The 27193-nt window shown below is 45.3% G+C and overlaps 1 protein-coding gene across 2 annotated transcripts; it reads left to right on the top strand.

Annotated features, from left to right (window-relative positions):
- The first annotated feature begins 15632 nt into the window (after positions 1 to 15632).
- Positions 15633 to 26963, top strand: SQSTM1 (sequestosome 1). Of its 2 annotated transcripts, none has more exons than XM_040440872.1 (8): positions 15633 to 15939; positions 21383 to 21478; positions 22544 to 22758; positions 22863 to 23022; positions 23452 to 23547; positions 23864 to 24087; positions 25054 to 25252; positions 26567 to 26963. In XM_040440872.1, exons 1-8 carry the CDS (start codon positions 15753 to 15755, stop codon positions 26722 to 26724), a joined length of 1335 nt encoding a protein of 444 aa, XP_040296806.1. In that variant the 5' UTR covers positions 15633 to 15752; the 3' UTR covers positions 26725 to 26963. The 2 variants fall into 2 exon arrangements, with proteins under 2 accessions (XP_040296806.1, XP_040296797.1); XM_040440863.1 differs by having other exon boundaries at positions 15636 to 15939; positions 25048 to 25252.
- The last annotated feature ends 230 nt before the right edge of the window (positions 26964 to 27193 follow it).

Raw genomic sequence — 27193 nt, 5'->3', positions numbered from 1 at the left:
TAGCACTAATCAAACAGTCATCTCATCCCGCAAAAAATGAGACCCTACCTAAGACAATCTCCCAAAAAATAAAAAAAATTATGGCTCAGAATATGGAGACACTAAAACATGATTTTTTGTTTCAAAAATGCTTTTATTGTGTAAAACTTAAATAAAAAAAGTATACATGAAAAATGTATACATATTAGATATCGCCACATCCGTAATGACCTGCTGTATAAAAAAGATCACATGATCTAACCCCTCAGGTGAATTCTGTAAAAAAAAAAAAAAAAAACATCACCTTACATCAAATTAAGTGTAATACCAAGCGATCAAAAAGTCATCTCATCCCGCAAAAAACGAGACCCTACATAAGACAGTTGGCCAAAAAATAAAAAAAAACTATGGCTCTCAGAATATGGAGACACTAAAAGAAAATAAAAAAAATTCAAAAATGCTTTATTATGTAAAACTGAAACAAACAACCAAAAAAAGTATTCATATTTGGTATTGTCGTGTCCGTACACAAAAAAAACAAAAAATAAAAACGGTGCCAAAACATCTATATTTTTGTTACCTTGCCTCAAAAAAAGTTTAATATAGAGCAACCAAAAATCATATGTACCCTAAAATAGTACCAACAAAACTGCCACCTTATCCCGTAGTTTCCAAAATGGGGTCACTTTTTTGGAGTTTCCACTCTAGGTGTGGATCAGGGGGTCTCCAAATGTGACATGGCAACTTAAAATTATCCCAGTGAAATCTGCCCCCCAAAAACCACAGGGCGCTCCTTTTCTTCTGCGCCCTGCCGTGTGCCCGCTCAGCAGTTTGCAATCACAAATGGGGTGTTTCTGCAAACTACAGAATCAGGATAATAAATATTGAGTTTTGTTTGGCTGTTAACCCTTGCTTTGTTACCGTAATGTTTTTTTATTAAAATGGAAAATCTGCCAAAAGAAGTGAGATTCAGAAATTTTATCTACATTTTCCTTTATTCTTGTGGGACACATAAAGGGTTAACAAATTTTGCAAAATCATTTTTAAATACCTTGATGGGTGTAGTTTCCAAAATGTGGTCACTTTTTTGGAGTTTCTACTCTAGGGGTGCATCAGGGGGTCTTCAAATGTGACATGGCAACTTAAAATTATCCCAGTGAAATCTGTCCTCCAAAAACCTCATGACGCTCCTTTCCTTCCGCCCCCTGCCATGTGCCCGTTCAGCAGTCCACAACCACATATGGGGTGTTTCTGTAAACTACAGAATCAGGGTTTTGTTTGCCTGTTAACCCTTGCTTTGTTACTTGAAAAAATGGATTAAAAAGAAAAATCTGCCAAAAAAGTGAAATTCTGAAATTTCATCTTGTAGCTTCTAAAATGGGGCCATTTAGGGCTCAAGCACATGACCGTATTTATTTTGCGATCCGCAAAAAATACGGATGACGTCCGTGTGCATTCCGTATTTTGCAGAACGGAACAGCTGGCCCCTAATAGAACAGTACTATTCTTGTCCGTAATGCGGACAATAGTAGGACATGTTCTATTTTTTTGTGGAACGGAAACACGGACATACGGAAACGGAATGCACCTTCCTTTTTTTTTCGCGGACCCATTGAAATGAATAGTTTCGCATACGGTCTGAAAAAAAACCGGAACGGACACAAAAAGAAAATATGTTCGTGTGCATGAACCCTTATGGGTAGTTTCTATTATGTAAGCCCCACAAAGTGACTTCAGACCTGAACTGGTCCTTAAAAAGTGGGTTTTGGAAATTTTCTGAAAAATTTCAAGATTTGCTTCTAAACTTCTAAGCCTTCTAAAGTTCCGAAAAATAAAATGGCATTCACAAAATGATCCAAACATAAAGTAGACATATGGGAAATGTAAAATAATAACTATTATATGAGGTATCACTATTAGAGATGAGCGAATTTTATATTTTGAAGCATTCACGCTTCGTTTAGTGGTAAAAGCAGAATTGTGTTATGGATTCTGTTACCATGCCTTTAGAGGCATTCCGTTATTCATTCCGTCATAATAGAAGTTTATGGGCTGCAAAACGGATCCGTCCCATTTCTGTTATGCAGGGGAGTCCTCTCCTGCATAACGGAAAAGGGGTGGATCCGTTATGCAGGCCATAGACTATGCCAGAATTAGCTGAGCGGAGCAGGCTCCTGCTTCTGCCTGCTCCGCTAAGCTAAGAGAACTGCATGTCAGCTTTTAGCTTAGCGGAGCAGGCTGAAGCAGGAGCCCGCTCTGCTAATCCTGGTACCCATGTGCTATGCCAGGAGTTTGTAATCCTCCGGGGGGCACGGGCAGGAGCAGCAATGTGCACTCCTGCCCGTACTCACAGCGCTGCTGCGGCCCCATTCATAAAATGTGTACTCCGTACACCGCTGAGCTGTCAGTGGTGTACAGAGAACAGAGTTTTAAGCGCATAGTTAATGGTGCGCTTTACATAGGTAGGGAAAAGCGTCATAGGGACAACATATAAAAAGTTCATATAAACGTTAATTACTGTTTAAGAATTTCGCTGCATTTTGCTCCATTTAGCTTTCACTCCACCCTCACAAGTCTCCCTGCCCCAGCCACTGAAAAACACCCCCGCAACGTGATGCTGCCACCACCATGCTTCACTGTAGGGATGGTATTGGGCAGCTGATAAGCAGTGCCTGGTGTCCTCCAGACAAGACACATCAATTTTGTTTTCATCTGACCTTTCATGTGTCGTTTACTGAGGAGCAGGGGCGTTGCTAGGTTAAAACATTCGGGACCTGAGCCCCTGATGTTTTGTCCCAGGCCCCGAAAGTCCTGCCTGCCTGCTAAATACAACTGTATTGCCGTCTTTAGGAAAGCAATACAATTGAATCTAATGCACTTGCAGAGCTGAAGGACCTGTGATGACTATCGCTCCGGCCCCATTGACTATAATGGGGGCGGGCTGGAGTTCCGGGGGCAGCAAGGCAGAAATGTCGTAGTTTCACTCCGGCTGCCTCTTGGCATGTTTGCCGTGCTGCCGCTGGAACTCCGGCCCGCCCCCATTATAGTCAATGGGGCCGGAGCGGCAGTCCGGGGGCACGCATGCACTAGCGGCAGCACGGATCCGACAGGCTGGTCACCCGCCGGAACAGCCTGCTGGAGTTCCTTGCCGCTAGTGTGAAAGCACCCTTACATGGCACTGAAAGTTGGAGGGGGCAGGGTGATGTTATTTACATGGGACTGTATGTTGAAGGCAGCTGTGGGAGGGGATAATGTTATTTACATGGGACTGTATGTTGAAGGTGGCTGTGGGAGGGATAGATGCTATTTACATGGGACTTTATTTCGGAGCGGGCTGGGGAAGGCAGTAATGTTATTTACATGGAACTGTATGTCGGAGGGGGCTGCGGGAGGGAGTGATGTTATTTACATGGGACTGAATTTTGAGGGGGTGATGTTTACATGGGATTGCATGCTGGAGGTGGCTGGGGAGGGGTGATATTATTTACATGGGACTGTATATTAGAGGGGGCTGGAGAGATGGTGTGATGTTTTTTTACATGAGACTGTATGTCGGAGGTGGCTGTATGAGGGATTGATGTTATTTACATGGGACTGTATGTTGGAGGTGGCTGTGGGAAGGGATTAATGTTATTTACATGGGACTTTATTTTGGAGGGGGCTGGGGGAGGCAGTAATGTTATTTACATGGGACTGTATGTCGGAGGGAGCTGGGGGAGGCAGCGATGTTATTTACATGTGACTGTATGTTGATGGCAACTGTGGGAGGGAGTGATGTTATTTACATGGGACTGTATGTTGAAGATGGCTGGGGGAGGGAGTGATGTTATTTACATGGGACTGACTGTTGAGGGAGGATGTTTACATGGGATTGCATGCTGGAGGCGGCTGGGGAGGAGTGATATTATATACATGGGACTGTATATTTGAGGGGGCTGGAGAGATGGCGTGATGTTATTTAAATGGGACTCTATGGTGGAGGGAGGGAAATAGTGTTATTTACATGGGACTATATATTGGAGGGGCTCAAGGGAGGGGAGTGATGTTATTTACATGGGACTGTATTTTTTTTTGGGGGGGCAGGAGAGATAGTGTGATGTTATTTACATAGCTGTATGGTGGAGGTAGGAATATAACTGCAGGGGGCATTATAAATACTGGGGGCACTTCAGGGTGAGCATTATAAGGCCTCATGCACACGACCGTATTTTTTTGCGGTCTGCAAAAACGGGTTCCAGTTTTCTGTGATCCGTGACCGTTTTTTCGTCCGTGGGTCTTCCTTGATTTTTGGAGGATCCACGGACATGAAAAAAAAGTCGTTTTGGTGTCCGCCTGGCCGTGCGGAGCCAAACGGATCCGTCCTGAATTACAATGCAAGTCAATGGGGACGGATCCGTTTGACGTTGACACAATATGGTGCAATTTCAAACTGATCCATCCCCCATTGACTTTCAATGTAAAGTCAGGAGTTAATATACCATAGGATCAGAGTTTTCTCCAATCCGATGGTATATTTTAACTTGAAGCGTCCCCATCACCATGGGAACGCCTCTATGTTAGAATATACCGTCGGATTTGAGTTACATCGTGAAACTCAAATCCGACAGTATATTCTAACACAGAGGCGTTCCCATGGTGATGGGGACGCTTCAGGTTAGAATATACTAAAATAACTGTGTACATGACTGCCCCCTGCTGCCTGGCAGGTGCTGCCAGGCAGCAGCCCCCCACCCCCTGTAGTTAACACATTAGTGGCCAGTGCGGCCGGCCCCCCCCCTCCCCTGTAGTTAACTCATTGGTGGCCAGTGGGCCCCCCTCCCTCCCCTGTAGTTAACTCGTTGGTGGCCAGTGGGCCCTCTCCCCTCCCTCCCCCTCCTAATTAAAATCTCCCCCCCTATCATTGGTGGCAGCGGAGAGTACCGATCGGAGTCCCAGTTTAATCGCTGGGGCACCGATCGGTAACCATGGCAACCAGGACGCTACTGCTGTCCCGGTTGCCATGGTTACTTAGCAATTTGTAGAACCATTATACTTACCTGCGAGCTGCGATCTCTGCGTCCGGCCGGGAGCTCCTCCTACTGGTAAGTGACAGGTCTGTGCGGCGCATTGCTTAATGACCTGTCACTTACCAGTAGGAGGAGCTCCCGGCCGGACGCAGAGATCGCAGCTCGCAGGTAAGTATAATGGTTCTACAAATTGCTAAGTAACCATGGCAACCGGGACAGCAGTAGCGTCCTGGTTGCCATGGTTACCGATCGGAGCCCCAGCGATTAAACTGGGACTCCGATCGGTACTCTCCGCTGCCACCAATGATAGGGGGGGGAGATTTTAATTAGGAGGGGGAGGGAGGGGAGAGGGCCCACTGGCCACCAACGAGTTAACTAAAAGGGAGGGGGGGGGCAGCCGCACTGGCCACCAATGTGTTAACTACAGGGGGGGGGGCCCACTGACCACCAACGTGCTAATTACAGTGGGCAGTCATGTACACAGTTCTTTTAGTATATTCTAACCTGAAGCGTCCCCATCACCATGGGGACGCCTCTGTGTTAGAATATACTGTCGGTTCTGAGTTTTCACGAAGTGAAAACTCAGCTATGAAAAAGCTTTTATGCAGACGGATCTTCGGATCCGTCTGTATAAAAAGTAACCTACGGCCACGGATCACGGACACGGATGCCAATCTTGTGTGCATCCGTGTTCTTTCACGGACCCATTGACTTGAATGGGTCTGTGAACCGTTGTCCGTCAAAAAAATAGGACAGGTCATATTTTTTTGACGGACAGGATACACGGATCACGGTCTCGGCTGCGAAACGGTGCATTTTCCGATTTTTCCACGGACCCATTGAAAGTCAATGGGTCCGCGAAAAAAAACGGAAAACGGCAAAACGGCCACGGATGCACACAACGGTCGTGTGCATGAGGCCTAAGAGTAAGAGGCAGTAAAAATACTGGGGGCACTGTAGGGGTATTATAAATCCAGGGGACATTATAGGCGTCTTATTACTACTGAGGGGTCTGTAAAAGGGGCATTTAGATCCGCCTTCTTGCTACTAAGAGCACTATAGAGGGCTTATTACTATGAGGGGTCTGTAGATACTGTAGCTTTATTACCACTGGGGGAACAATAGGGGGCCTTATTTCTACTGGGAGCTCTGTGAGGGTATTATTAATACTGGAGGGCTCTTCTACTAATGGGGGCACTCTTGGGGAGCATTATCACGGTTGGGGGCACTGTAGGGGGCAGTATTACTAATGAGGGCATTCTAGAAGGGAATTACTATTGGTGGGACTTGGAGGAGCACTATTAGGCCTCTTTCACACGAACGTGTGCGCTCCGTGGCCGTATTGCAGACCGCATTTGCGGATCCGCAATACATGGGCGCCGTTCCATGGGCATTCCGCATCACTTGAATGGGTCCGCAAATCCGGAGATGCGGAACAGAACCCTACGGAAACACTACGGAGTGCTTCCGTGGCGTTTCGTCCTGTACTTCCGTTCCGTAAAAAAATGTCCTATCTTTTTGCGTAACGGGCGGATCGCAGACCCATTAAAGTGAATGGGTCTGCAATCCACTGCGGCTGCATCACGGTCTGTGTTCGTGCATTGCGGGCCGCATTTTGCGGGCCGCATTTTGCGGGCTGCAGCACGGCCACTGGGAGCACACATTCGTGTGCAGGAGGCCTTACTATGGGAGCACTAATATTTTTTCAGGATAGTATTTGGGGGATTGGGGAGCACAGCAAGCAGCAGGATAACACTGTGGGGACTCCAGGTTGGGGGATGATGGTAGAAATGTAAGATGGTAAGATGTCTGTGTGTCACACTCTGCAGAGACGAGGCGCAGCTGAGAGAAGTTATATGAACCAGATGGAGAAGATGATGACAGAATATCTACATCGGAGGAGTCAATACCTGGGAGGCCCTGGATGTGACAGGTATGTGCGGCTGTATAGCAAGTACAGGAAAGTGCGGGGGGAGGGTTGATTTAGAGAACTGGGCCATATTCATTGGGGCTTGGGCCCCGGATTCTTTTTTTAGACCCTAGCAACACCCCTGCTGAGGAGAGGCTTCTTTCTGGCTACTCTGCCATAAAGCCCATATTGGTGAAGCACAGCAGTGATAATTCTGATTTCACTTTGTCATTGTAGGGTTTTGAGTGCAGATTGATGGGGGAAAACGTGATAAAAAAAAATGTGAAGAAAGTAAAGGGTCTGAAGACTTTCTTAAGGCAATGTATATCATACTTTTTTTGTGAATAGTGTAATCTTGTGTTACTTATATAGAGGTTTTACCTTTAAGGGCTCATGCACACGAGCATATTTTCTTTCCGTGTTCGTTCCTTTTTTTTGCAGACCGTATGCGGGACCATTCACTTCAATGGGTCCGCAAAAAAAACGGAAGGTACACCATGTGCATTCAGTTTCCGTATTTCCGTTCTATTATTGTCCGCATTACGGACAAGGATAGTACAGTTCTATGAAGGGCCAGCTGTTCCGTTTCGCAAAATACGGAATGCACACGGATGTCATCCATATTTTTTGCGGACCACAAAATACATACGGTCGTGTGCATGTGTATTCCACACCTAAATCTTGACTAAAATCCGCTAACGTTCTGCTGGTAATGCATGTGAATAGGGTATTTTATGCACCATTAATATGCTTAGAATATCAAAGCCTATGATTTACCTAAACATAGATTTTTTTTTGTGAGTAAAGGAAAGTTTTTAATTCAAAAATACACAAATCTAAAATGATAACACTGCTACTTCTCATAAATAGGAATATATACTGCAGCAACACAAAGCAGAATAATATCACAGACCATTAAAATAGTTCATAAAAAAAGGACACCTTCTCATGACAAGTTCTTATCTGATGAAAGCAGCCGCAACCAATCCAGACAAGGACATGTGAGATAACAGACCTAGAACCGGTCACCCGTGTGATCATGAGTCATAGTCACCTGACCCAGCCTGGGTAAACACTGGAGAGGAAGCGACGTATTCTCTTACCATTATATAAGCGAGATGTGAAAACGATGAGGTCATGAAAGTGAGGCCTAGCATGACTCAGGTGTTCCACCAGGTGCGGCCTACAGTGACTTCACAGTTTATTGCATGACTGCATGTAAACCTAGTGGTATATGCAGTGTAGGCCACAAAAACCTGGATATCTATAGAACTTATGAATACGTCTAAGCTAAAAAACACATTCAAGGTACACAAACTGTCATACCATAACTGAATATAAGGGGTATTATTATAAAATTAAAGGGGTTGTCCGCCTTTTTCCTACTGATGACCTGTCCTCTAGATAGGTCATCAGTATCTGATTGGTGGGGTTCGACACCTGTGACCCATGCTGATCCGCTGTTTGAGAAGGCATTGGCGCTCGCCGTGGTGCAGCAGCCTTCTCGCTGCTTCCCACAGGCCAGTGACGTCACGTCTATAGGTCACTTCAAAGGGCAAGCAAGCAGGCTGTGGTGCTACTGCGAGCGCTGCTGTCTTCTTAATCAGCTGAAAGGCAAGGGTCCCGAGTGTCGGAACCCCACCAATCAGATGCTGATGACCTTTCCAAAGGTTAGATCATCAGTAAGAAAAAGGCGGACACTCCTTTAAAGGGTTTCTGTCACCCCGCAAAACTCATTTTTTTTTTTTTGGATAGTTAGATTCCTCATAGTGCGATATAGGAGAATATAATGCTCTTACTTACTTTCATGCGGCCGATTCTTTATAAAACGAACTTTTATAATATGTAAATGAGGGCTCTACCAGCAAGTAGGGCGTCTACTTGCTGGTAGCTGCTGCAGAAATCCGCCCCCTCGCCGTGTTGATTGACAGGGCCAGCCGTGATCTCCTCCTCCGGCCGGCCCTGTCAGTAATTCAAAAATCGCGCGTCTCGCGCTCATTCGGCGCAGGCGCTCTGAGATGAGGAGGCTCGTCTCCTCAGCACTCCCTCAGTGCGCCTGCGCCGATGACGTCTTCTCTTTCGGTGATGTCTTCGGCGCAGGCGCACTGAGGGAGTGCTGAGGATACGAGCCTCCTCATCTCAGAGCGCCTGCGCCGAATGACGCGAGGCGCGCGATTTTTTAATTACTGACAGGGCCGGCCGGAGGAGGAGATCACGGCTGGCCCTGTCAATCAACACGGCGAGGGGGCGGATTTCTGCTGCGGCTACCAGCAAGTAGACGCCCTACTTGCTGGTAGAGCCCTCATTTACATATTATAAAAGTTCGTTTTATAAAGAATCGGCCGCATGAAAGTAAGTGAGAGCATTATATTCTCCTATATCGCACTATGAGGAATCTAACTATCCAAAAAAAAAAAAATGAGTTTTGCGGGGTGACAGAAACCCTTTAAGGAACTATGTTATGATCAATTCTATATATATATATATATATATATATATATATATATATATATATACATATATACTGTGTGTGTGTGGTGACAACTCAGGGTCACTTAGCTCTCCAGGATCACCGTCTTCTCCTCTTACGGTTGGCACACCTCAAGAAGCCACTCCAACACTGCAGATTTGGGTGCAAACTGGCCACGACCAGCTTTATTGTCACTTTTACAGTAGTCCAAACAAATCATAAACATAAATCCTCGGCCGTCTAGCCACTGACTACACAGTAATTCTCCCTCTCCGTCAGGATCTGGGTCTACCAAAACACCACACAGTGCTTACCCCACACAGGGTTAGAGGGTCCCGGCTCCCACAGACCTTGGCACAGCCTGCTCCTTCCCCAGACGGGGAGCCCTGATTGAGGAGCTCAGCCCACCTTTACCTGAACTCCTCAGCTTGCTGCTAATTACCTTAATTACCAGCCGAGCTGTTCCACACAGCGGAAACAAAAACACTATTTCCTCAAGTTTCTTGTTCTCATATGGCCCTCTGGCAACTCCACTGCCACAGAGTGTGTGTGTGTATATATGTGTGTGTATATATATATATATATATATATATATATATATTTTGGAATAGTAAAGTAAATTTCCTTTAATGGGTGGAACCTATTGTAACAGCAGTTGCTGACTGCCAATGTTCCCCTACTCACCACAGTGCTCCCCGTCTCCGTCTCGGGTGAGCACTGTCCTCCCTGGCTGCCTCCATCATTGTCCGTGTCTGGCAGCATTGCAGGGCAGCTGGCGGTGGTGATCAGCTGCAGGTGTCTTCCCATTTACCATCGCGGTCCTGGGCTCCACCATCCTTCCTTGAGTCCACTCCATGGTTTCCTTCAAGCTCTAGATACAGCACGCCTTCCAGCCTGTTCCCTGTAGCACCTCGTTAAGGGCCGAAATTCGTCACTTCCTGTGATTTAAGGGTTTTACACGTGACCTGTGTGACCAATCCAAGCCATCCCGCACCTATATAAGGCTGGTTTCACACGGGCGTTGTGGATTGGGGCTGGATGCGTTCAGTGAAACTTGCACTATTTTGCAAGCAAGTTCAGTCAGTTTTGTCTGCGATTGCGGTTAGTTTTTCCCGCGCGGGCGCAATGCGTTTTGATGCGGTTTTCACGCGTGTGATAAAAAAAACTGAATGTTTACAAACAACATCTCTTAGCAACCATCAGTAAGAAACGCATCGCACCCGCACTTGCTTGCGGATGCAATGCGTTTTTCACGCAGCCCCATTCACTTCTATGGGGCCAGGGCTGCGTGAAAAACGCAGAATATAGAACATGCTGCGATTTTCACGCAAAGAAGAACTGATGCGTGAAAAAGAACGCTCATGTACACAGACCCATTGAAATGAATGGGTCAGGATTCAGTGCGGGTGCTATGCGTTCACGTCACGCATTGCACCCGCGTGGAAAACTCGCTCGTGTGAAAGGGACCTAAGTGGCCCAGCCCCTTCCCAGGTGCCTGAGATCTTTGTGTCCTGCAAAGGTAGCATTTTTCTGTGCTTGAGGTCCTGTAGTCCTGACCTGTGCTTGTCTCCTGGATTTCACTACCTGTCTATACCTTTCCTGCTACATCTCGATTCTCCTGCTGCTGACCCAGATTAACTCACCTGTATCTGTGCCGCCTGCCCTGACCCATTGCTTGTACGACTACGCCTCTGCCTCATCCTTGGTCCTGCACTGTCGCTCCTGGTTACAACTTGGCCTGTTGACTATGTCCCTACCTCTGGTACCTTGATTTGGTACTCCCTGGTCCGCCTGGACCAGCTGCTTCGTGTACCAATCCACTTCAAGAGGTACCACCTGGTGTTACCCTCTGGAAAGTCTATCCTCACTATCAGGGGTACTGAGAAAAACTTGTTACCTGCGTCTGGGTAATAATGCCAGTAGACAATGGTGGGAATCCTCACGCAGCGGTTTTTGTCTAGCTGATACTTGGCATTGTTGCCAGGTTGCGGCTGGATTTCTGCTGGACCCTATAATCAGGAGGTCTAACTGGAAGGCGTTAGTAACCAGCAAGGCTGGATCCAGGGATCTCCGGCAGGCTGTTCTTTCCGCAAGTGTGAAGCTAGTGTCATCTGTCAGGATTCTGGATTATAATTTTCTAGAAAAGCACATAGTATTTGAAGTTAAAAACCAGGGACAACACATTGAACACATCAAATAGCTGTGCATCACAGGGAACGTTCCCGGTTGTTGTTGCAACTTTCTGTGTTGATGACTTTTGAACCACAAGAGATATTGCAAATATGATTGCAGCAATCGATTTCTGAGAAAATTCTGGTCTTCTTTAATATGATACATAACCTCTTTCCCATCGGAAAAATTTGCCCTTGATCCAATATGATGGCTTTCAAGATGGCGGCCATGTTCCGGACATAGCCTAAAAGATAGGCCCCCTCACCCATTACTTGTTTCATTTCTGAAGTAAAAGGGTGTCCTTCGACTTTTGACTCACCCTGTAAAGTGTATGGCCAGCCTTAAGCCCTATTAGGGTAATTAGATGTTAGGTCGGGCTCACATCCCCGTTTCACTTTCCTTCTTAACCGTCAGAAGACCAGAAAACAACACCAAAAAAATGGATCCTGTATTTTAATCATCCGTTATTCACATTTTTGCATCTGTTTTAGCCATTTCTGTTTGAGATCCATTATTTTAGATGGGGGAAAGAAAGTACTTTTTGGAGGACATTTTTATCATTTAAAATAACGGATATCAGACGGAAATGGCTAAAACAGATGCAAAATGTACATAACTGATGCTTAAAATACACAATCAGCCATGATGTGAGCCCAGCCTTAGGGCTCATGCATACAACCGTTTGTATTTTGCAGTCCGCAAAACGCGGATCCGCAAAAAATATGGATGACGTCCGAGTGCATTCGGTATTTTGCGGAACGGAATAGCTGGCCCCTAATAGAACAGTCCTATCCTTGTCCGTAATGTGGACAATAATAGAACATGTTCTAATTTTTGGCGGAACGGACATACAGAATGCACACGGGAAAAAAACCTGAACGGACACGGAAATGAAATACGTTTGTGTGCATGAGCTCTTATAGAGATGCGGTGCAGAGTGGAGATTTGCATACAGTAAAGACAATAAGTTATGGTCTGTGGTAGCGGAATCCATAACGGAATTCTTAGATAGCCCGAACCTTGTACGCCGAACTTGAAACACAAAGTTCGCTCAACACTACACTGAAACTGACCTAGATATTTAAAAAAACGTACTGGCCCATAAAAGTGGCAGTAATAGCCCTGCCATGTCCCTCTCAGCGAGGTGACTCAGCAGCCATGCTACAGGCAGGCTGGAGTGACACAAGGCCAGAGCTGTGCAGCAAAGCATCATGGAACGCAGTCACATGACTACACCGATGGGGCCCCTTCAAGGGGGTTCTCTACTATTAGATCATCCTGCAGGGCTGAGAGCAGAGACGTTATGTAGAGTCAGGTGAGACCTGCGCCTCACATGACTAAGCACTGTCACATTATATTCGTACTACGTCATCTGCTGGGACTGTAACTGAGCGTTCCCTTAAAGGAATTTTCCTGTTGATATAAAGCTTAAAGGGGTTTCACAAGATAAGCTATAAATACCGATCGGGAGATCCCCTTTCTGCTTGATGGGTCAGTCATGGGTGGCTGAGATCTGGTAGAACCTTTTCTAAAGTATATGAGGGCCCAGACCCACCACCTGTTAGGGTACAGCTACGCCGCAATTTTTTTGCGACTGTCGCATGTTGCATTGGGACACAAATACATTATATGAAATGTCGCCATCTAGCCATACCTTTATGGCCACGAGGGTTTGCCTAAAAAACACAGCCATGAACAAACAGCAAGGAGATGACACTTTTATTAGAAAGCCACGGGGCCCCGCATCTCCTGGCTTGATTGCGGCTGCGCTGTGCAGTGACCGCTACTCCAGACACCACCCTAAGGGCTCATGCACACGAGCAGGTGTGCCCTGTGTCCATGCTGCAGACCGCATATAGCGATCCGCAATGCACGGGCACCATACGTGTACACGCTGTTTGCGGACCCATTGACTTGAACAGGTCTGCGATCCGCAAGAGACGTCCACACTGCATAAAAACAGGACATGTTCTATTTTTTTATGGCGCATAGACCAAAATCCCACGTAACCACTGTGGGCTTCCAATCTGTGCCTCCGCTTCGCACCGCTCCGTATCTTGAGGATTGTGGACCCATTTAAGTCAGTGGGTTGTTGGTGCAATGGGGCTGTTTGCATTCTGCAATACGGGCACGGGGCACACACGCTCGTGTGGATAAGCCTTCAGGCTAAGTTCACATGGAGTTTTCTCAACATGGATTTTGGCGCACCAAAAAAAAAAAAAAAACATGCAGAAAATGCTTGCAAGCCATCTCTATTGATTTTGATGGGAAAACTCCATGTTACTTTACACAGCGTTTTTTTTTGTCCACTTGTGGTTTTAAAAACCGTGGCATGGAAAAAAGAAGTGACATGTCCATTCTTGACGTGGATTCCACAAGGTCCAGAATTCGCACCGAAATGGGCAGAACCGGAAACCACGCCGGAATATAGACCGTTGCTAAAAGGAAAAAAAAAGCGGAATCCTGAATCAGAATCTGTGTTGTTGTTTTTTTTTTTTCAGCACAGAAAAAACTTCGCCTGAGTGTACACGTTGCAGTATTGTGCCACAGGTCCAATTACTATTTGTCACGATTTTGGCTTCTTTCACACTAGCGTTAGGCTTGTCCAGCAGGCTGTTCCGGCACACGTTCTACCGGAAGTCCTCCCCGGCCCCATTCACTAAAATGGGGACGGGTGGGAGATGTGGCCGCAGCACGGCAAACATGCCGAGAGGCGGCCAGACAAAAACCGCGCAATACATGAAATGCTCCGATGCTCATATTAGGGGGCCGGAGGGGTGAAGATGGGGATCTGTCCAGGTTCAGCGCTGAACCCGGGCAACCCCTTTAAATTAAGAGTAAAAATAAAGTATTAAAAATGCACCAAAACCATTCCTTAAAAACCTGCTTTTAAAATCAGCGTGGATTCTGCGCTGATTTTGGTGAACTTACCCTAACAGGGAAATTTACTGGTGACAGACTCTCTGTAACATTAATATCCCACTAACAAAACGTATGCCCCATTCAAAGAATAAGGGGTAAGTATCCTATACTAAAAGGGGTTGTCCAGAACTAGAAAAAGATGGCTACTTTCCTCCAAAAACAGCACCACCCCTGTTCACAGGTTGCATGTGGTATTGCAGCTTGACGTTGTTGGCGATGAGCCAGGCACAACCCATGAAGAGGTGTGGGGCTGTTTTTGGAACAAAGCAGCCATGTTTCTCTAAGGGCTCATACACACGAGTGTATTTTTTGTCCACGTCCGTTCCATTTTTTTGGTGGCCCGTATGCGGAACCATTCATTCCAATGGGGGCCACAAAAAAACGGAAATTACTCTGTGTGCATTCCGTATCCGTATGTCCTATTCTTGTCCATTTTGCGGACAAGGACAGGCATTGTTACAATGGATTTCGAAAGAAAGAAACGGATGTCATTCGTTTTTTTTGCAGATCCGTGTTTTGTGAATGGCAAAACAACGGTGGTGTGCATGAGCCCTGACCCTGGACAACCCCTTTAAGCACTATCAGTATGGGATCCAGGACAGGAGTAAGATTTGTACTGCTGCGTTGGTTTCCTGTAACAAACCCTCAGCTGTGTGTGTTGTACCAGTACATGTATGGCACATCATTATGCCCATCCAGTTTCCATGTGCCATTTAATGACAGTGTTGATGATTAGGCAAAAACCACGTCCTCCATGTTTAATGCCCATGAGTCAGCTGTAACTCTCCACATACAGTGCACGTGTGTTCCTCAGCTTTCTCGAAGGTCTGTGTGTTGTTCCTCAGCTTTCTCGAAGGTCTGACGTCCCTCATTCTCCTCCCAGGATTGGGGAACCCCCTTTGTTTTGCTAGCTCATCGTGACATCATGAAATGGTCTCAAAACCGAATGGGCGTGATCAAGTAAGCTGTCAGTCTGGCGTGGGCGTGGTTACCTAGCCGGCACTCATACAGAGAGGGCGTGTTAAGTAGATGTCAATTCAAGTGGGTGTGGCCAGCGCAGTTTGTACTTGGACGAGTGACTGGGCGTGGCTAAATTGAGTGGAAGCAGCTGACGGCAGAGATCCCGCCCCTTAGACGGGTGGGTGGGGAATTTTCCGGGACGGTGTTTATATACACCAGGCTGCAGTGTTGGGGCACAGTCACAGGACGGAGAGGATCAGACGCACCGTGTACACAGGTCTCTGCTAATTCCTGCTGCGACATCATCCCGGAAAAACCGCACACGCCTGCAGCCATGCCGGTCACAGTGAAAGCTTACCTACTGGGCAAAGATGAGAGCCACAAGGAGATCCGACGCTTCACCCTACAGCTGGGCAAGGGCAAGTCTGCCAGCCAGCCTTCCAGCTGTGAGCTACTCACCAGCAAGGTGACAGAAGTCTTCCAGGGCCTGAGAGGAGGCACGTTCCAGATGTTCTACAGAGGTGAGCCCCATACATGACGTAGTGCTGCACCCAGGAATGGGTATGAATGTGCCCAGTGCCAGCTGAAGTGCCATACTCTTTAGGAGTTAATGCATTTTTTTTTGAGTTTTCACTTAGATGTCACTGGGCACATGTAGTGCTATGGCGCCCCTGCCCAGGGGTGTAAGTAGAAGTGTCAGGGCCCCACAGCAACTTCTCCACACTCCTGTGGCTAGTGGAGATCAGTCTCAGACCAGGCCGGCAGCTGCTCCGTCCATGTCCTACAGTGTCACTGTATATAATGCCAGGGGCCCTGGGGCCCTGACAATATAATCTTTTACTCCTCCTTCTGAGTTCGGGCCCCAAAGCAGCCACTTTCCCTGATTCCCCTATAGCTACTCTCCTGCCCTCTCTTCCACTACATACACACATGGGCCATGACATACATAAATATAGGTTATGCTAATGTATCCTTGGTCGCTGGCATAGCCACTGGCGCTCCAGACCCTGGCAATGTTGGCACTGCCTTCCTGTACCCAGCACTGAGGCCCCTCCTGGGGACATAGTCCAGCACTGTGGTGCTTTGATCTGTTTTCTTTTCGATGACACCCGTTCAGTGGAATGCGCCCTTATCATGTACTTTGGCAGCAGGAGGAAGTGTCTAGGGTAAAGGTTGTTGTGAAGGCACTGTCAATAATTGACCTGCAGCGTGGATGTGTATGCTGCGCTTCTCCTCTGCCGATTTCACCTTTTGCATTGGAGAGGGTGAGATCCACTGACCATTTCATGGCAAAAAAACAAACAAACATGTGGACATACCCTTAAAGGGGTTGGCCCATCTCATAGCCCAATGGCTATACAGCAATACTGCCAATGCATTTTTACGTTAAAAATTTTATGGCGTTCAGTTTTCGGTATAAATAACAATATCTTTATTCTCTGGGTCAATATGATTACAGTGATACCAAATACATATACTTTTTTTTAACATTTTACAACTTTTTGTTTTTGCATTGCCGATTCCCAAGACCCATAACTTATTTTAAATTTTTATGGAGTTGTGTTCGGGCTTGATTTTTTGCAGGACGACTTGTATTTTTCATTGGTATCATTTTTGATCGCTTGTTACTACGTTTTATTTTCGGTGGCAACGAAGAATAAATTAGCAATTCTGATATTTATGAAGTCCGGGTCGTTCCGGATGCAGCAATACCAAACTTATGGGAAAAATATATATATATATATATATTTTTTTTTTTTGCAATATTTATTTTTCTTTGAAAAGCATATTTTCAATGGGAAAAAAAAGCATCCTTTTTTTTATTTTTGTTATTGAATAAATGTTTTTTTTTTTTTTTTAACCACTTAATAGTCCCACAAGGGGACTATAACAGACAGCTTTTTGATTGCTTTTAAAGTGCAATGTACTATCCTCATAGTGCATTGCATTTTAATGACAATGCTATTCTAACATTGACCAGCAGGCTGCGCTGGAAATTACTGAAGGCGTGTCTAGGGCCTACATCAGACCCCAGGCAGCCTTCACACACATCGGCACCCCGCGATCGCAGCTGCACAGGATGCACTCACGGATCTGAACATTACTAAATATTTAATGAGGCTGGTTGGCATCCTTCAGATGGTGAGAATATCTGCTTATGCATATATTGAGAAATAACATTAGCTGTATGAAGGCTGGGTTCGCTTCTGTACTAAATATTCCAATAATAGGAGCAGAACCAGAAAAATAATGGGCCCCATTCCATTGCATAACAAATGAACAGCACAGCACCCAATGGACCCTTTAGACCAGGGATCAGCAACCTTCGGCACTCCAGCTGCTGTGAAACTACAACTCCCAGCATGCAAACATGGTCGGCTGCTCTGACAACTCACATAGAAGTTAATAGAGCATTCTGGGAGTTGTAGTTTCAGAACATCTGGAGTGCCGGAGGTTGCTGATCCCTGCTTTAGACTATAATGGGACCAGTTGGGTTTCTTCCAGTGTCTCTTTTTATTAGCTGATTCAGAAGCCCCAAGCAGGGCCTCCAGTGTAGATGTGAACATGGCTATTTGCCATCAGTGGTCCTGCACCTATCTCTGAGCGAATGGTATACTGTTTCTTTTAAATGTTCCCATCACATGCAAGAGCAACCCAGTAGTGAGCTTATATTTCCCACTAACTGTCCGCAGAATACAGGCTGCTGTTCATGGCACTCTTCCCTGTGTGTAGAGCATAGCACCCTTTTGTTGTCAGATCATTCTTCCCCCCAAAGTCAGTGATTAGTCAATTGCTGTATATCTAGTTAAGGGCTCATGCACACTGCTGGATATGCTGGACCGTGGCTCCCTGGACCAGAACTGTATCAGTGTTTTATGATGCAGTTAGTACATGTCTGATCTCGGATCACTCACAGTTTGGTACAAGAGATCCGCAATCGGATACAAACTGACTGTATAAAAAAAGCGCTATGATACAGTCAGTTCAGGTCTGGGGAGCCGCGGTCGGCCTGGGAGATCTGGCAGACACAAGAACTGTGTGCGTGAGTCCTTAAAGGGGTTCTCCAGGAATTAAGAAAATTAAAATACTTAAATATTCCTTCATTATAAATATATTCCCAAATACCATTCATTAGCTATAATGGTTCATTTTGTCTAGGGAGCAATCATTAGGAGAAATAAAATGGCCGCCGTCCTATTAGCACACACAAAACCTGTCCTAATCACACAGCAGGACAAGTTACTTTACAACACTGTGGTAAAGAGCTGACTCATCCTCCTCTCTGGTCTGCTTGTCTGGGATTATGATCCTGAATACAGATAATAAGATCTTCAGCTGAATCTCTGTAGGAATGGAGTTCATGAGGAGACATGAAGTACAGAGAGGACGGACGGACAGGACAGGCTGTGGTAATGGAGACTGCATACAAGTGCTGCATACTGCTGCTCATTATCTACACCCCCACTATCCTCTTTGTACTTCATGTCGCCTCAGGAACTCCATTCCTACAGAGATTTATCTGAAGATCATATTAAACTGTATTCAGATCATAATCCCTGACAAGTAAGAGAGGAAGATGGCGCCGCTCTTGTCCTCCTGTGTAATTAGGACAGGTTTTGTGTGGACTAGTAGGATGGCGGCCATTTTATTTCTTCTAATGATTGCTCCTGAGATAAAACAAGCCATTATAACTAATCAAATGTATGTGGGAATATATTTATCATAAAGTAATATTTTTTCTTTTTATAAATCTTTATTATTATTTCAAAAATTCATTACAATCATCAACATTATTACTTATTTTTACATTATAAGACAATATAAATACAATTTATAAATTACCCACCCAATTACCCCAATGCCTGTTGCTCCCAAAAAAAGAAGAGAATTTTTTTTTTTTTGTATTTTAATTTTCTTAATTCCCGGAGAACCCCTTTAAAGGGAATCTGTCACCCCAATTGTGGACCATTATCTACAGTAATACGTGAGTAGTACGGCAGCCACGGAGTCCAGTTCACTGCTTTTTATTTTTCTACAGCCCCCTGTTTTCCCCCTGTGCTGAAATACATTGACAGGACTGCCGTGCATGTGTGCACGAGTCCTCTCCGTTCTGTTAGAGAGCACAGCAGTCCTGACAGTATATTTCAGCACAGCTTTGAGTGCTGGCAATGTGGGAACGGGGACAGTAGGAAAATAAAAAATAGTGATCTGGACTCCTTATCTGCAGGACTACCCGTATTACTGTAGATAATAGTCCAAAATCGGTGCGACAGATTGCCTTTAAGAAGATCTGTAACCTCTCCTGACATGTCTGTTTTGGTAACTACTTGCATCCCCCTTATAGTAACAAATCTATCCTTATGACTATGTGTTGTTATTCCTGCTAAGTTATAAATGACTTACTAGCACTTTGCCATGAAGGTCCAGATGGGTGTTACTAGTTGAGAGTGGCATTATCCAACCAGTGCTGCCAATGTCAGACTGTGCAGTGAGCCCCCCCCCCTCCTTCCCAAACTGGTAACACCCATCTGGACCTTCATTGCAAGCTGCTAGTAATTCATTCATAACTTCTAGAAGGAATAATACAGGAATGGCACAACATAAAATCATAAGAATAGATTACATGTGGAATTCACGAGAGGTTACAAGGTCCTCCTTAAAGGGTTTCTACCACCAGAAATACTGTTATGTAGCTGACTCATATAGCGATGCGCTAATGTCAGCACTACATAACAGTATGTTTCTAACATTAGTCCCTGCAGACGTTTTTGTAAAAAAATGCACTTTTATTATATGCTAATGAGCCTCTAGGTGCTATGTGGGGGCGTAAAATCAGCACCTAGAGGCTCCGTCCACTCACCCATTATCCCGCCAAGGTCCCCTGTTCTGCCCGCCCCGCTCCTCTTGATTGATGCCACGGTCCACCGCATCATTGACGAAATCCCGCGCCTGCGCCGTTCACTTCTGTCTTCGGCGCAGGTGCAGTGAGTGACTGATGCGATCCTGGTGCCGGATTCCTCACTGCGCCTGCGCCGATTACGTCACAGTGAGGAAGCCGGCATCAGGAGAGCGGCCATCACTCACTGCGCCGAAGACAGAAGTGAACGGCGCAGGCGCGGGATTTTGCCAACGATGCAGGGAACAGTGGCATCAATCAAGAGGGGCGGGCAGAACAGGGGACCTGGGCGGGATAAAGGGTGAGTGGACGGAGCCTCTAGGTGCTGCTTTTACGCCCACATAGCACCTAGAGGCTCATTAGCATATTATAAAAGTGCTTTTTTAACAAAAACGGCTGCAGGGAGAAATGTAAAAAACATACTGTTATGTAGTGCTGACATTAGCACACATCGCTAATGTCAGTCAGCTACATAACAGTATTTCTGGTGGTAGAGACCCTTTAAGTACAATTCCACCAAAGGTTAACCGTCCCTGTAATTCTTCCTCTGTAGCCGGAGGGTCGGCAAGGGTTACCAATTTGGCTTTGATTTTTCTGGAGAATTTCTGGGTTGTTATGTAACTCTGTTCACCTTTTCTATGCTTGTTTGTGGGGACTGGGTTGGGTACATGAGCAGATAAATGGCTTTTTGTTTTCTTGTATTCTGTAAAGAATGCTGTCAGACCAGTGGGAGGAATGACGTGGAAGACACAGCACCGCATCAGCTCTATTCCAAACAGCAGTAATGCGTAGCCTAAGATTCAGCTGAGGTGCTCGAGGCACCAGATCTATGTCTGTGACAGATCTGGTGTTGTCACCGACACAACTGCTGTTGCTAAGCAACAGCTACATTATATATGAAATGGTATAGATTCCCTTATAAATAATTAGTATTATAGTTTTCCTTTAGTTGATCTCACCAGAAAAGACTTGGTGGGTGGATGTAAATAATACAGTAGTTTTATGCTTTAAATATTTCCTTGATAGAAGCTTGAAATTCCCTTTACCTATCCCTTTCCTTTTTCCAGATGAAGAGGGAGATCTTGTTGCTTTCTCCACTGATGAAGAACTGGACATGGGCCTGGAAATGGTGAATGACGGTGTCTTCCGTCTGTACATTAAAGGTATGTTTCATGTGTAAAGTACAAGGTTATTATGGTTGTTTCTTAGTGGTTTATCCCTTTTATTGCTTCGTCTCTGTACATACAGCTGTATTATGGATCTCCAATACAGAACCTGTATACTGTACTTTTCACCCTATAAGAAGCACCTGCCCATAAGATGCACCTCAGTTTTAGAGGCGGAAAATAAGAAGAAAAACATATATTTTTCATCAGACCTCAGCTCAGAGCCCCAATGAGACCCCTAAAGTTAATCAGACCTCAGAACAGACCCCCAATGTTAATAAGACCCACAATCAGACCTCCGATCAGATGTTAATAAGATCCCCATGTTAAAAAGACCTCAGATCAGAGGGGAAAAAATCAACTCTATCCTGCTCTGGACGCTGCTCCTGCTGTGACCTGACGTCGTACAGCGCGAGGTCACAGAGCGCGCCAACATCCTGACGCTAAGCGCAGGTCACAGCACGGCCAACGAAGACCAGGAAGCGGTGAGTACAGAGCCTGCACAGGGAGTGCTGCATTCACCGCTCCCCCGTCCTCCTGTACTAATGAGCATTTTTCACCCACTTTGGGAGAAGGGGGGGAAAGGATCGGCGGAAAATATACTCAGGAGGTATCCTCTGGTTGAAGAATCCGGATTTCCTCCAGGTAAACAGTCTAGGGATCACTGCTGTGATTGATCCTTACCTGGGGATCAACATTTGGGATTTTTATCCAGTTTTTGAATGATTAAATGGATCATCCACTACCGTCTGTTTATTAAAAGTTCCAACGAGCTGATTATTTCAGATTTTTCTCATACTGCTTTTTCAGTCTGCTGTTACCTTTTTTTTTATAGATGATTCCTATAACTGGGGGCGAGTAAGAACTCTGGGAGCTTTAAATGGTGGTCATATTGATTGTCACCCAATTTCCCCTAAAATAATACTAAATAAATGAGTATGAATATTGGAAATGCTCATTTTAGTTGTCATGTAAATGAGAGGACGTGTAAATAATTGAATTCTAATCAGTCATCAGGTTATTGCTGTGTTCTTGTTCTCATTTCATTTATTTCATTCCTAGAAAAGAGAGAATGCAAGCGAGAGCACCGCGCACATTGTGGATCGGAGAACACCCAGAACGTGGTGCACCCCAACGTGACCTGTGATGGGTGTGATGGTCCTGTTGTGGGGAACAGGTACAAATGCCTGATCTGTCCTGACTATGACCTGTGCAACACCTGTGAGGCTAAAGGGATCCACAAGGAGCACAACATGATCATGTTCCCGACTCCCATTGTAAGGAGCCTCTCAAGGCATGCCTTTATTTCCTGTGTTATCTTACTTTGCATACATGTGAATATACTGTGCGGAATACACTGATCTTGTGTTCCTTTCTCCAGGCCTTTCCTCATGGTCGCTGGCTCCGCAAGATGCGCCATGGAGTGCCACCGTTTTCATGGATGCATGGGTGGGGGGTCCCAGCCAGAGGAACTCCCTGTCCAAACGCTCAGCAGCCACAAGGATGTCCTGCCCAAAATAGTCCTACCACTTCTCAGGAAGGTAAATGTGATGTTATTGTACCTTTTTAAAAGGGTGTTCTGGAACTTAGATACTGGTGGCCTATCCTCTGCAGCCGCCAGCAGAGGTGGATCTGAAGCTGAGCTGCAGTACGCTGCTACAGTACAGTTTTTGGCTGCCTGAAACAGCTGATTAGTGGAGGTGTGGGGTGCAAGACCCCCACTGATCTGGTATTCCTATCCTTTGGATAGGTCATCAATATCTAAGTTCTGGAAAACCCTTTAAATACCATGAAGTACAGTATTGGAGTGCTGTTTTATGAACTCAACTTAAAATGTACCTGAGTGGTCTAAACGGCTACGGTTACAACTATGTGTGACATTTTATAAAGTGTCTACTTTTATATTGACTTTTAAGAGGGATGAACAGTTGATGATGCATTCTTATTTTATTTATTCTTTGGAACCAAAGGTGATCCTGGCAATCCCTCCCAGCCATGCAGCGATCCGAATGTTGCCTTCTTGCAGAATGTTGGAGAGAGTGTGGCAGCCATGTTGAGTCCTCTCGGTAGGAATCGTGTTCTTACTTTCTTTCCTGTCAATTAATATATAATCTAAGATGGCAAATAAAATTTTACTGCAAATAAAACACCTAAGAATACTATTGGAAAAAGGATATTTATTATTTAGGAATTTTCTTTATAGGAGAGACAGGTGCCCGGTAATTCTTACCATTTCTGGTGGCAACTGCCACTATGTATTATCAAATTGGCACCTAATACATTTAGGTATTACACACTGCCTGTGCTCGGTCTGTGATGTGGCACCCCATGACAGATATTTGTATGTACGTGTGTCTACCTAACATGTCATGATAATTGCAGGAATTGATGTGGACATTGACGTGGAACATGGTGGGAAGCGCAGCAAGGTTTCAACTCCACAACCGGCTTCTGAAGCTAGAGACTCTCAACCAAGCAGCACATCCTCTACCCAGAATCCCCAGAGCGGCAACACTGCCCCCATGGACACTGCACCTATGGACACAGACAACATTGCAAAACAGATGGAAGATGTACACATAAATGCAAACACACAGTTGAGCAATGTGAGTACCAGTCATTCCATTTATATGAGGACTCCGGTTCCTGTGATTCGTAGGGGTCCTGGTGGTTGGAATCCCACCCATCAGACACATCACCTATTCTGTGGAGAGGTAGAATAAAATTGGTGACAGATACGTTGCAGACAATGCTGGGGCTTTTTCTTTTAATAGACCCAGTCGCTTTGGAAAAATCAGTATGGAATAGCTTCAGTGCTGGAGTGCGCTCGGTACAGAGCATGAGCGAGAGTCCTCCTGTTCATGAGCGCCCAGCTCTTCCTGCTGCTGATTGCAATAGGAAGAGGACTGTCAATCAGTGGCAGTGGTCCGACAGCTCATGAGTATGAGGACTGCCTAGCGGGTGCTCTGAATTGAACAGACTCTCGGTACAGATTTTAGCAGACTTACTGGGTCGGTTAAAGTAAGTGACCCAGAGTTTTACTCAGGATATCTGTCATCAGTAGTGTTGACTCGTTGAGCGAACTTGTTTTTTTCAAGTCCGGTGTACAAGGTTCGGGTTATCAAAGAATTCCATTATGGATTTCGCTACCACGGACCATAAGTTATGGTCCGTGGTAGCAGAATCCATAACTGAATTCTTAGATAACCCGAATTTTGAACGCCAAACATAAAACACAAAGTTCGCTCATCCCTAGTCATCAGTTTATGCTGCCTTTAAATAGGACAACTTAAAGCTGGTGACATTCCCTTTAAATATTGGGACACTTCTCTTGGATGCATTTACACCAATCGCCTTTTGGGGCTGATCTCTACCAACACTGTACATGATGTGCGACCTGTAACTTTGCCCTCTTGGCCTAGTGTGAGTATGAAGCATGGGAAAGCTCCTACAGTTGTGCCTGTTCATTGCTTCTTACCTGCCTAGGTGCCCTAGATATGCCCCTTACAGATGTTTGGCACATTTGTTTAGCAAAATAAGTAATTAAAATGTTGGATTCTTTGCAGGAACAGGGTGAACACAGTGGCAGTGCTTCAGGGGGTGATGATGACTGGACTCATGTATCGCCTAAAGAAGTAGACCCGTCCACTGGTGAACTTCAGTCTCTTCATCTTCTGGACACAGATGTCCCGAATCCCTTAGATGCATCCAGAGCTACACAAGCACCCACAGGTCTAAGAGAAGCGGCTCTCTATCCACATCTCCCAGCAGGTACCTAGATTTTCTGGACATATTTAAATTTTTTATTATATCACTGTCATGTCTGTGTTCGGTCCGTGATTTCCATCAGTGATTTAGAGCCAAAACCAGGAGCGACTCTAAGGCCCCTTTCACACGGGCGAGATTTCCGCACGGGTGCAATGCGTGAGGTGAACGCATTGCACCCGCACTGAATCCAGACCCATTCATTTCTATGGGGCTGTGCAGACGAGCGGTGATTTTCACGCATCCCTTGTAAAAATCGCAGCAAGCTCTATTTTGTGCGTTTTTCACGCAACGCAGGCCCCATAGAAGTGAATGGGTGCAATGCGTGAAGAAGTGCGGATGCGGTGCGATTTTTGACGCACGGTTGCTAGGAGACGATCGGGCTGGGGACCCGATCATTATTATTTTCCCTTATAACATAGTTATAAAGAAAAATGATAGGATTCTTAATACAGAATGCATAGTACAATAGGGCTGGAGGGGTTAAAAAAAAAGTAAAAAATTATTTAACTCGCCTTAATCCACTTGTTCGCGCAGCCCGGCTTCTCTTCTGTTTTCATCTGTGAGGAAAAGGACTTGGAAAGGAAAGGTGTGTGTGTGTGTGTGTGTGTATATATATATTACACACAGATAGTGGTTAGATCATAGTTACATAGTTAATACGGTTGAAAAAAGACAAACGTCCATCAAGTTCAACCAAGGGATAGGTAGGGACGCGAATCCCATCGTGATATAGTGTAGCTGATAGGTTCTGCTGTCAATACGTACATGCAGACCTGCGAAAGTATTCGCATCATTAGTGCCGATTAACGCAATTGCGAATATATTGGAGCACTCTATCTGCATATAAAGCTATTGTCATGTTCTCCCGTGCCAACCATTTTCTCCAGTCTCAGGAAACTTCTAGCAGCTTGGAAAATGTAGCAAAAGTGACCCACGTCTGTATTTTGTGTGCATTACGCAAATATTACATTGCCTATTTTTCGCAATCAAGAAAATAATCTTGCATTATCACAAATTCGAATATAGCCCCTGCCGCTCATCACTAGTAATGAAGTGATTTTCAGTCACGTGTGACTCTAACATTTTCCTGTTTTGTGCATCTCGATGACTTGGTAGATTTTGCAGTCCTATGGTAAACCACTGATATCACATGACATTGTGCCGAACTGCAAACTCTGTTCTCCTGTATTAACAGGCTGAGCACTACTTACTCGTTCTGTAACGCTCATTTTGAGTGTGAGGCACCGCACAAAACTGTCATAGTCATAGTAACGGATTCTGTTCTGTGCAGTAATGTGTCTTTGTCCCTCTTTACAGAAGCCGACCCTCTTCTCATTGAGAGCCTGTCACAGATGCTGTCCATGGGATTTACAGATGAAGGTGGTTGGCTCACTCGTCTTCTGCAAGCCAAGGGATTTGACATAGGGTCTGCCCTTGACACCATGCAGTCAGTGCGGCATCTTCCTCCACAATAAATAATACACCGCTTTGTGCTTTTTATTATATAACTTTGCCTTTCATATTTTCCACTAAATTACTGTACTAGTATGTATGAACAATGAATGAATTAACACTGCGGGAATTTGCTTTGCCCAAATGTCCCACAATATGAACTATAATTACCGTGCAGTCTGTTAACCTTCTAGTCCTGTATGGTCATTGTGTTCCCTGTGAAGATCAGGTGGTGTAATAAATCAAAAACTTACAATATCAATTACATGTCTTCAGTGGTTCATGCTCTATCTGAATGTAGACCTACAGGCAAGAGTGCACACAAGAAGCTAAACATCCCTTAGTGGGGATTTACTAAGCGACAGGCAGGAGAATTCTGCCTCATTTTGCTATAAAAACTGGTGTATATGCCTTGCATCATCTTACTGATTCTGGCTCATTAGACAAGGGACGTGGCTCAAAATGCTACAACACACACCACAAATTTGATGT

Source organism: Bufo bufo, chromosome 1 (genome assembly GCF_905171765.1).
Source record: "Bufo bufo chromosome 1, aBufBuf1.1, whole genome shotgun sequence".
NCBI classification, from domain to species: Eukaryota; Metazoa; Chordata; class Amphibia; order Anura; family Bufonidae; genus Bufo; species Bufo bufo.
The sequence above is the reverse complement of the archived record's forward strand: the minus strand, read 5'-3'. Positions and strand labels throughout refer to the sequence as shown.

What these genes read in the sequence shown, in the direction of transcription:
- SQSTM1 (XM_040440863.1), top strand. Translation starts at nt 15,753, where the DNA reads ATGCCGGTCACAGTGAAAGCTTACCTACTGGGCAAAGATGAGAGCCAC. An exon ending in CTTCCGTCTGTACATTAAAG is followed by an intron (nt 21,479 to 22,543) that starts GTATGTTTCATG and finishes TTTCATTCCTAG; the next exon opens with AAAAGAGAGAATGCAAGCGA. An exon ending in TCATGTTCCCGACTCCCATT is followed by an intron (nt 22,759 to 22,862) that starts GTAAGGAGCCTC and finishes TCCTTTCTCCAG; the next exon opens with GCCTTTCCTCATGGTCGCTG.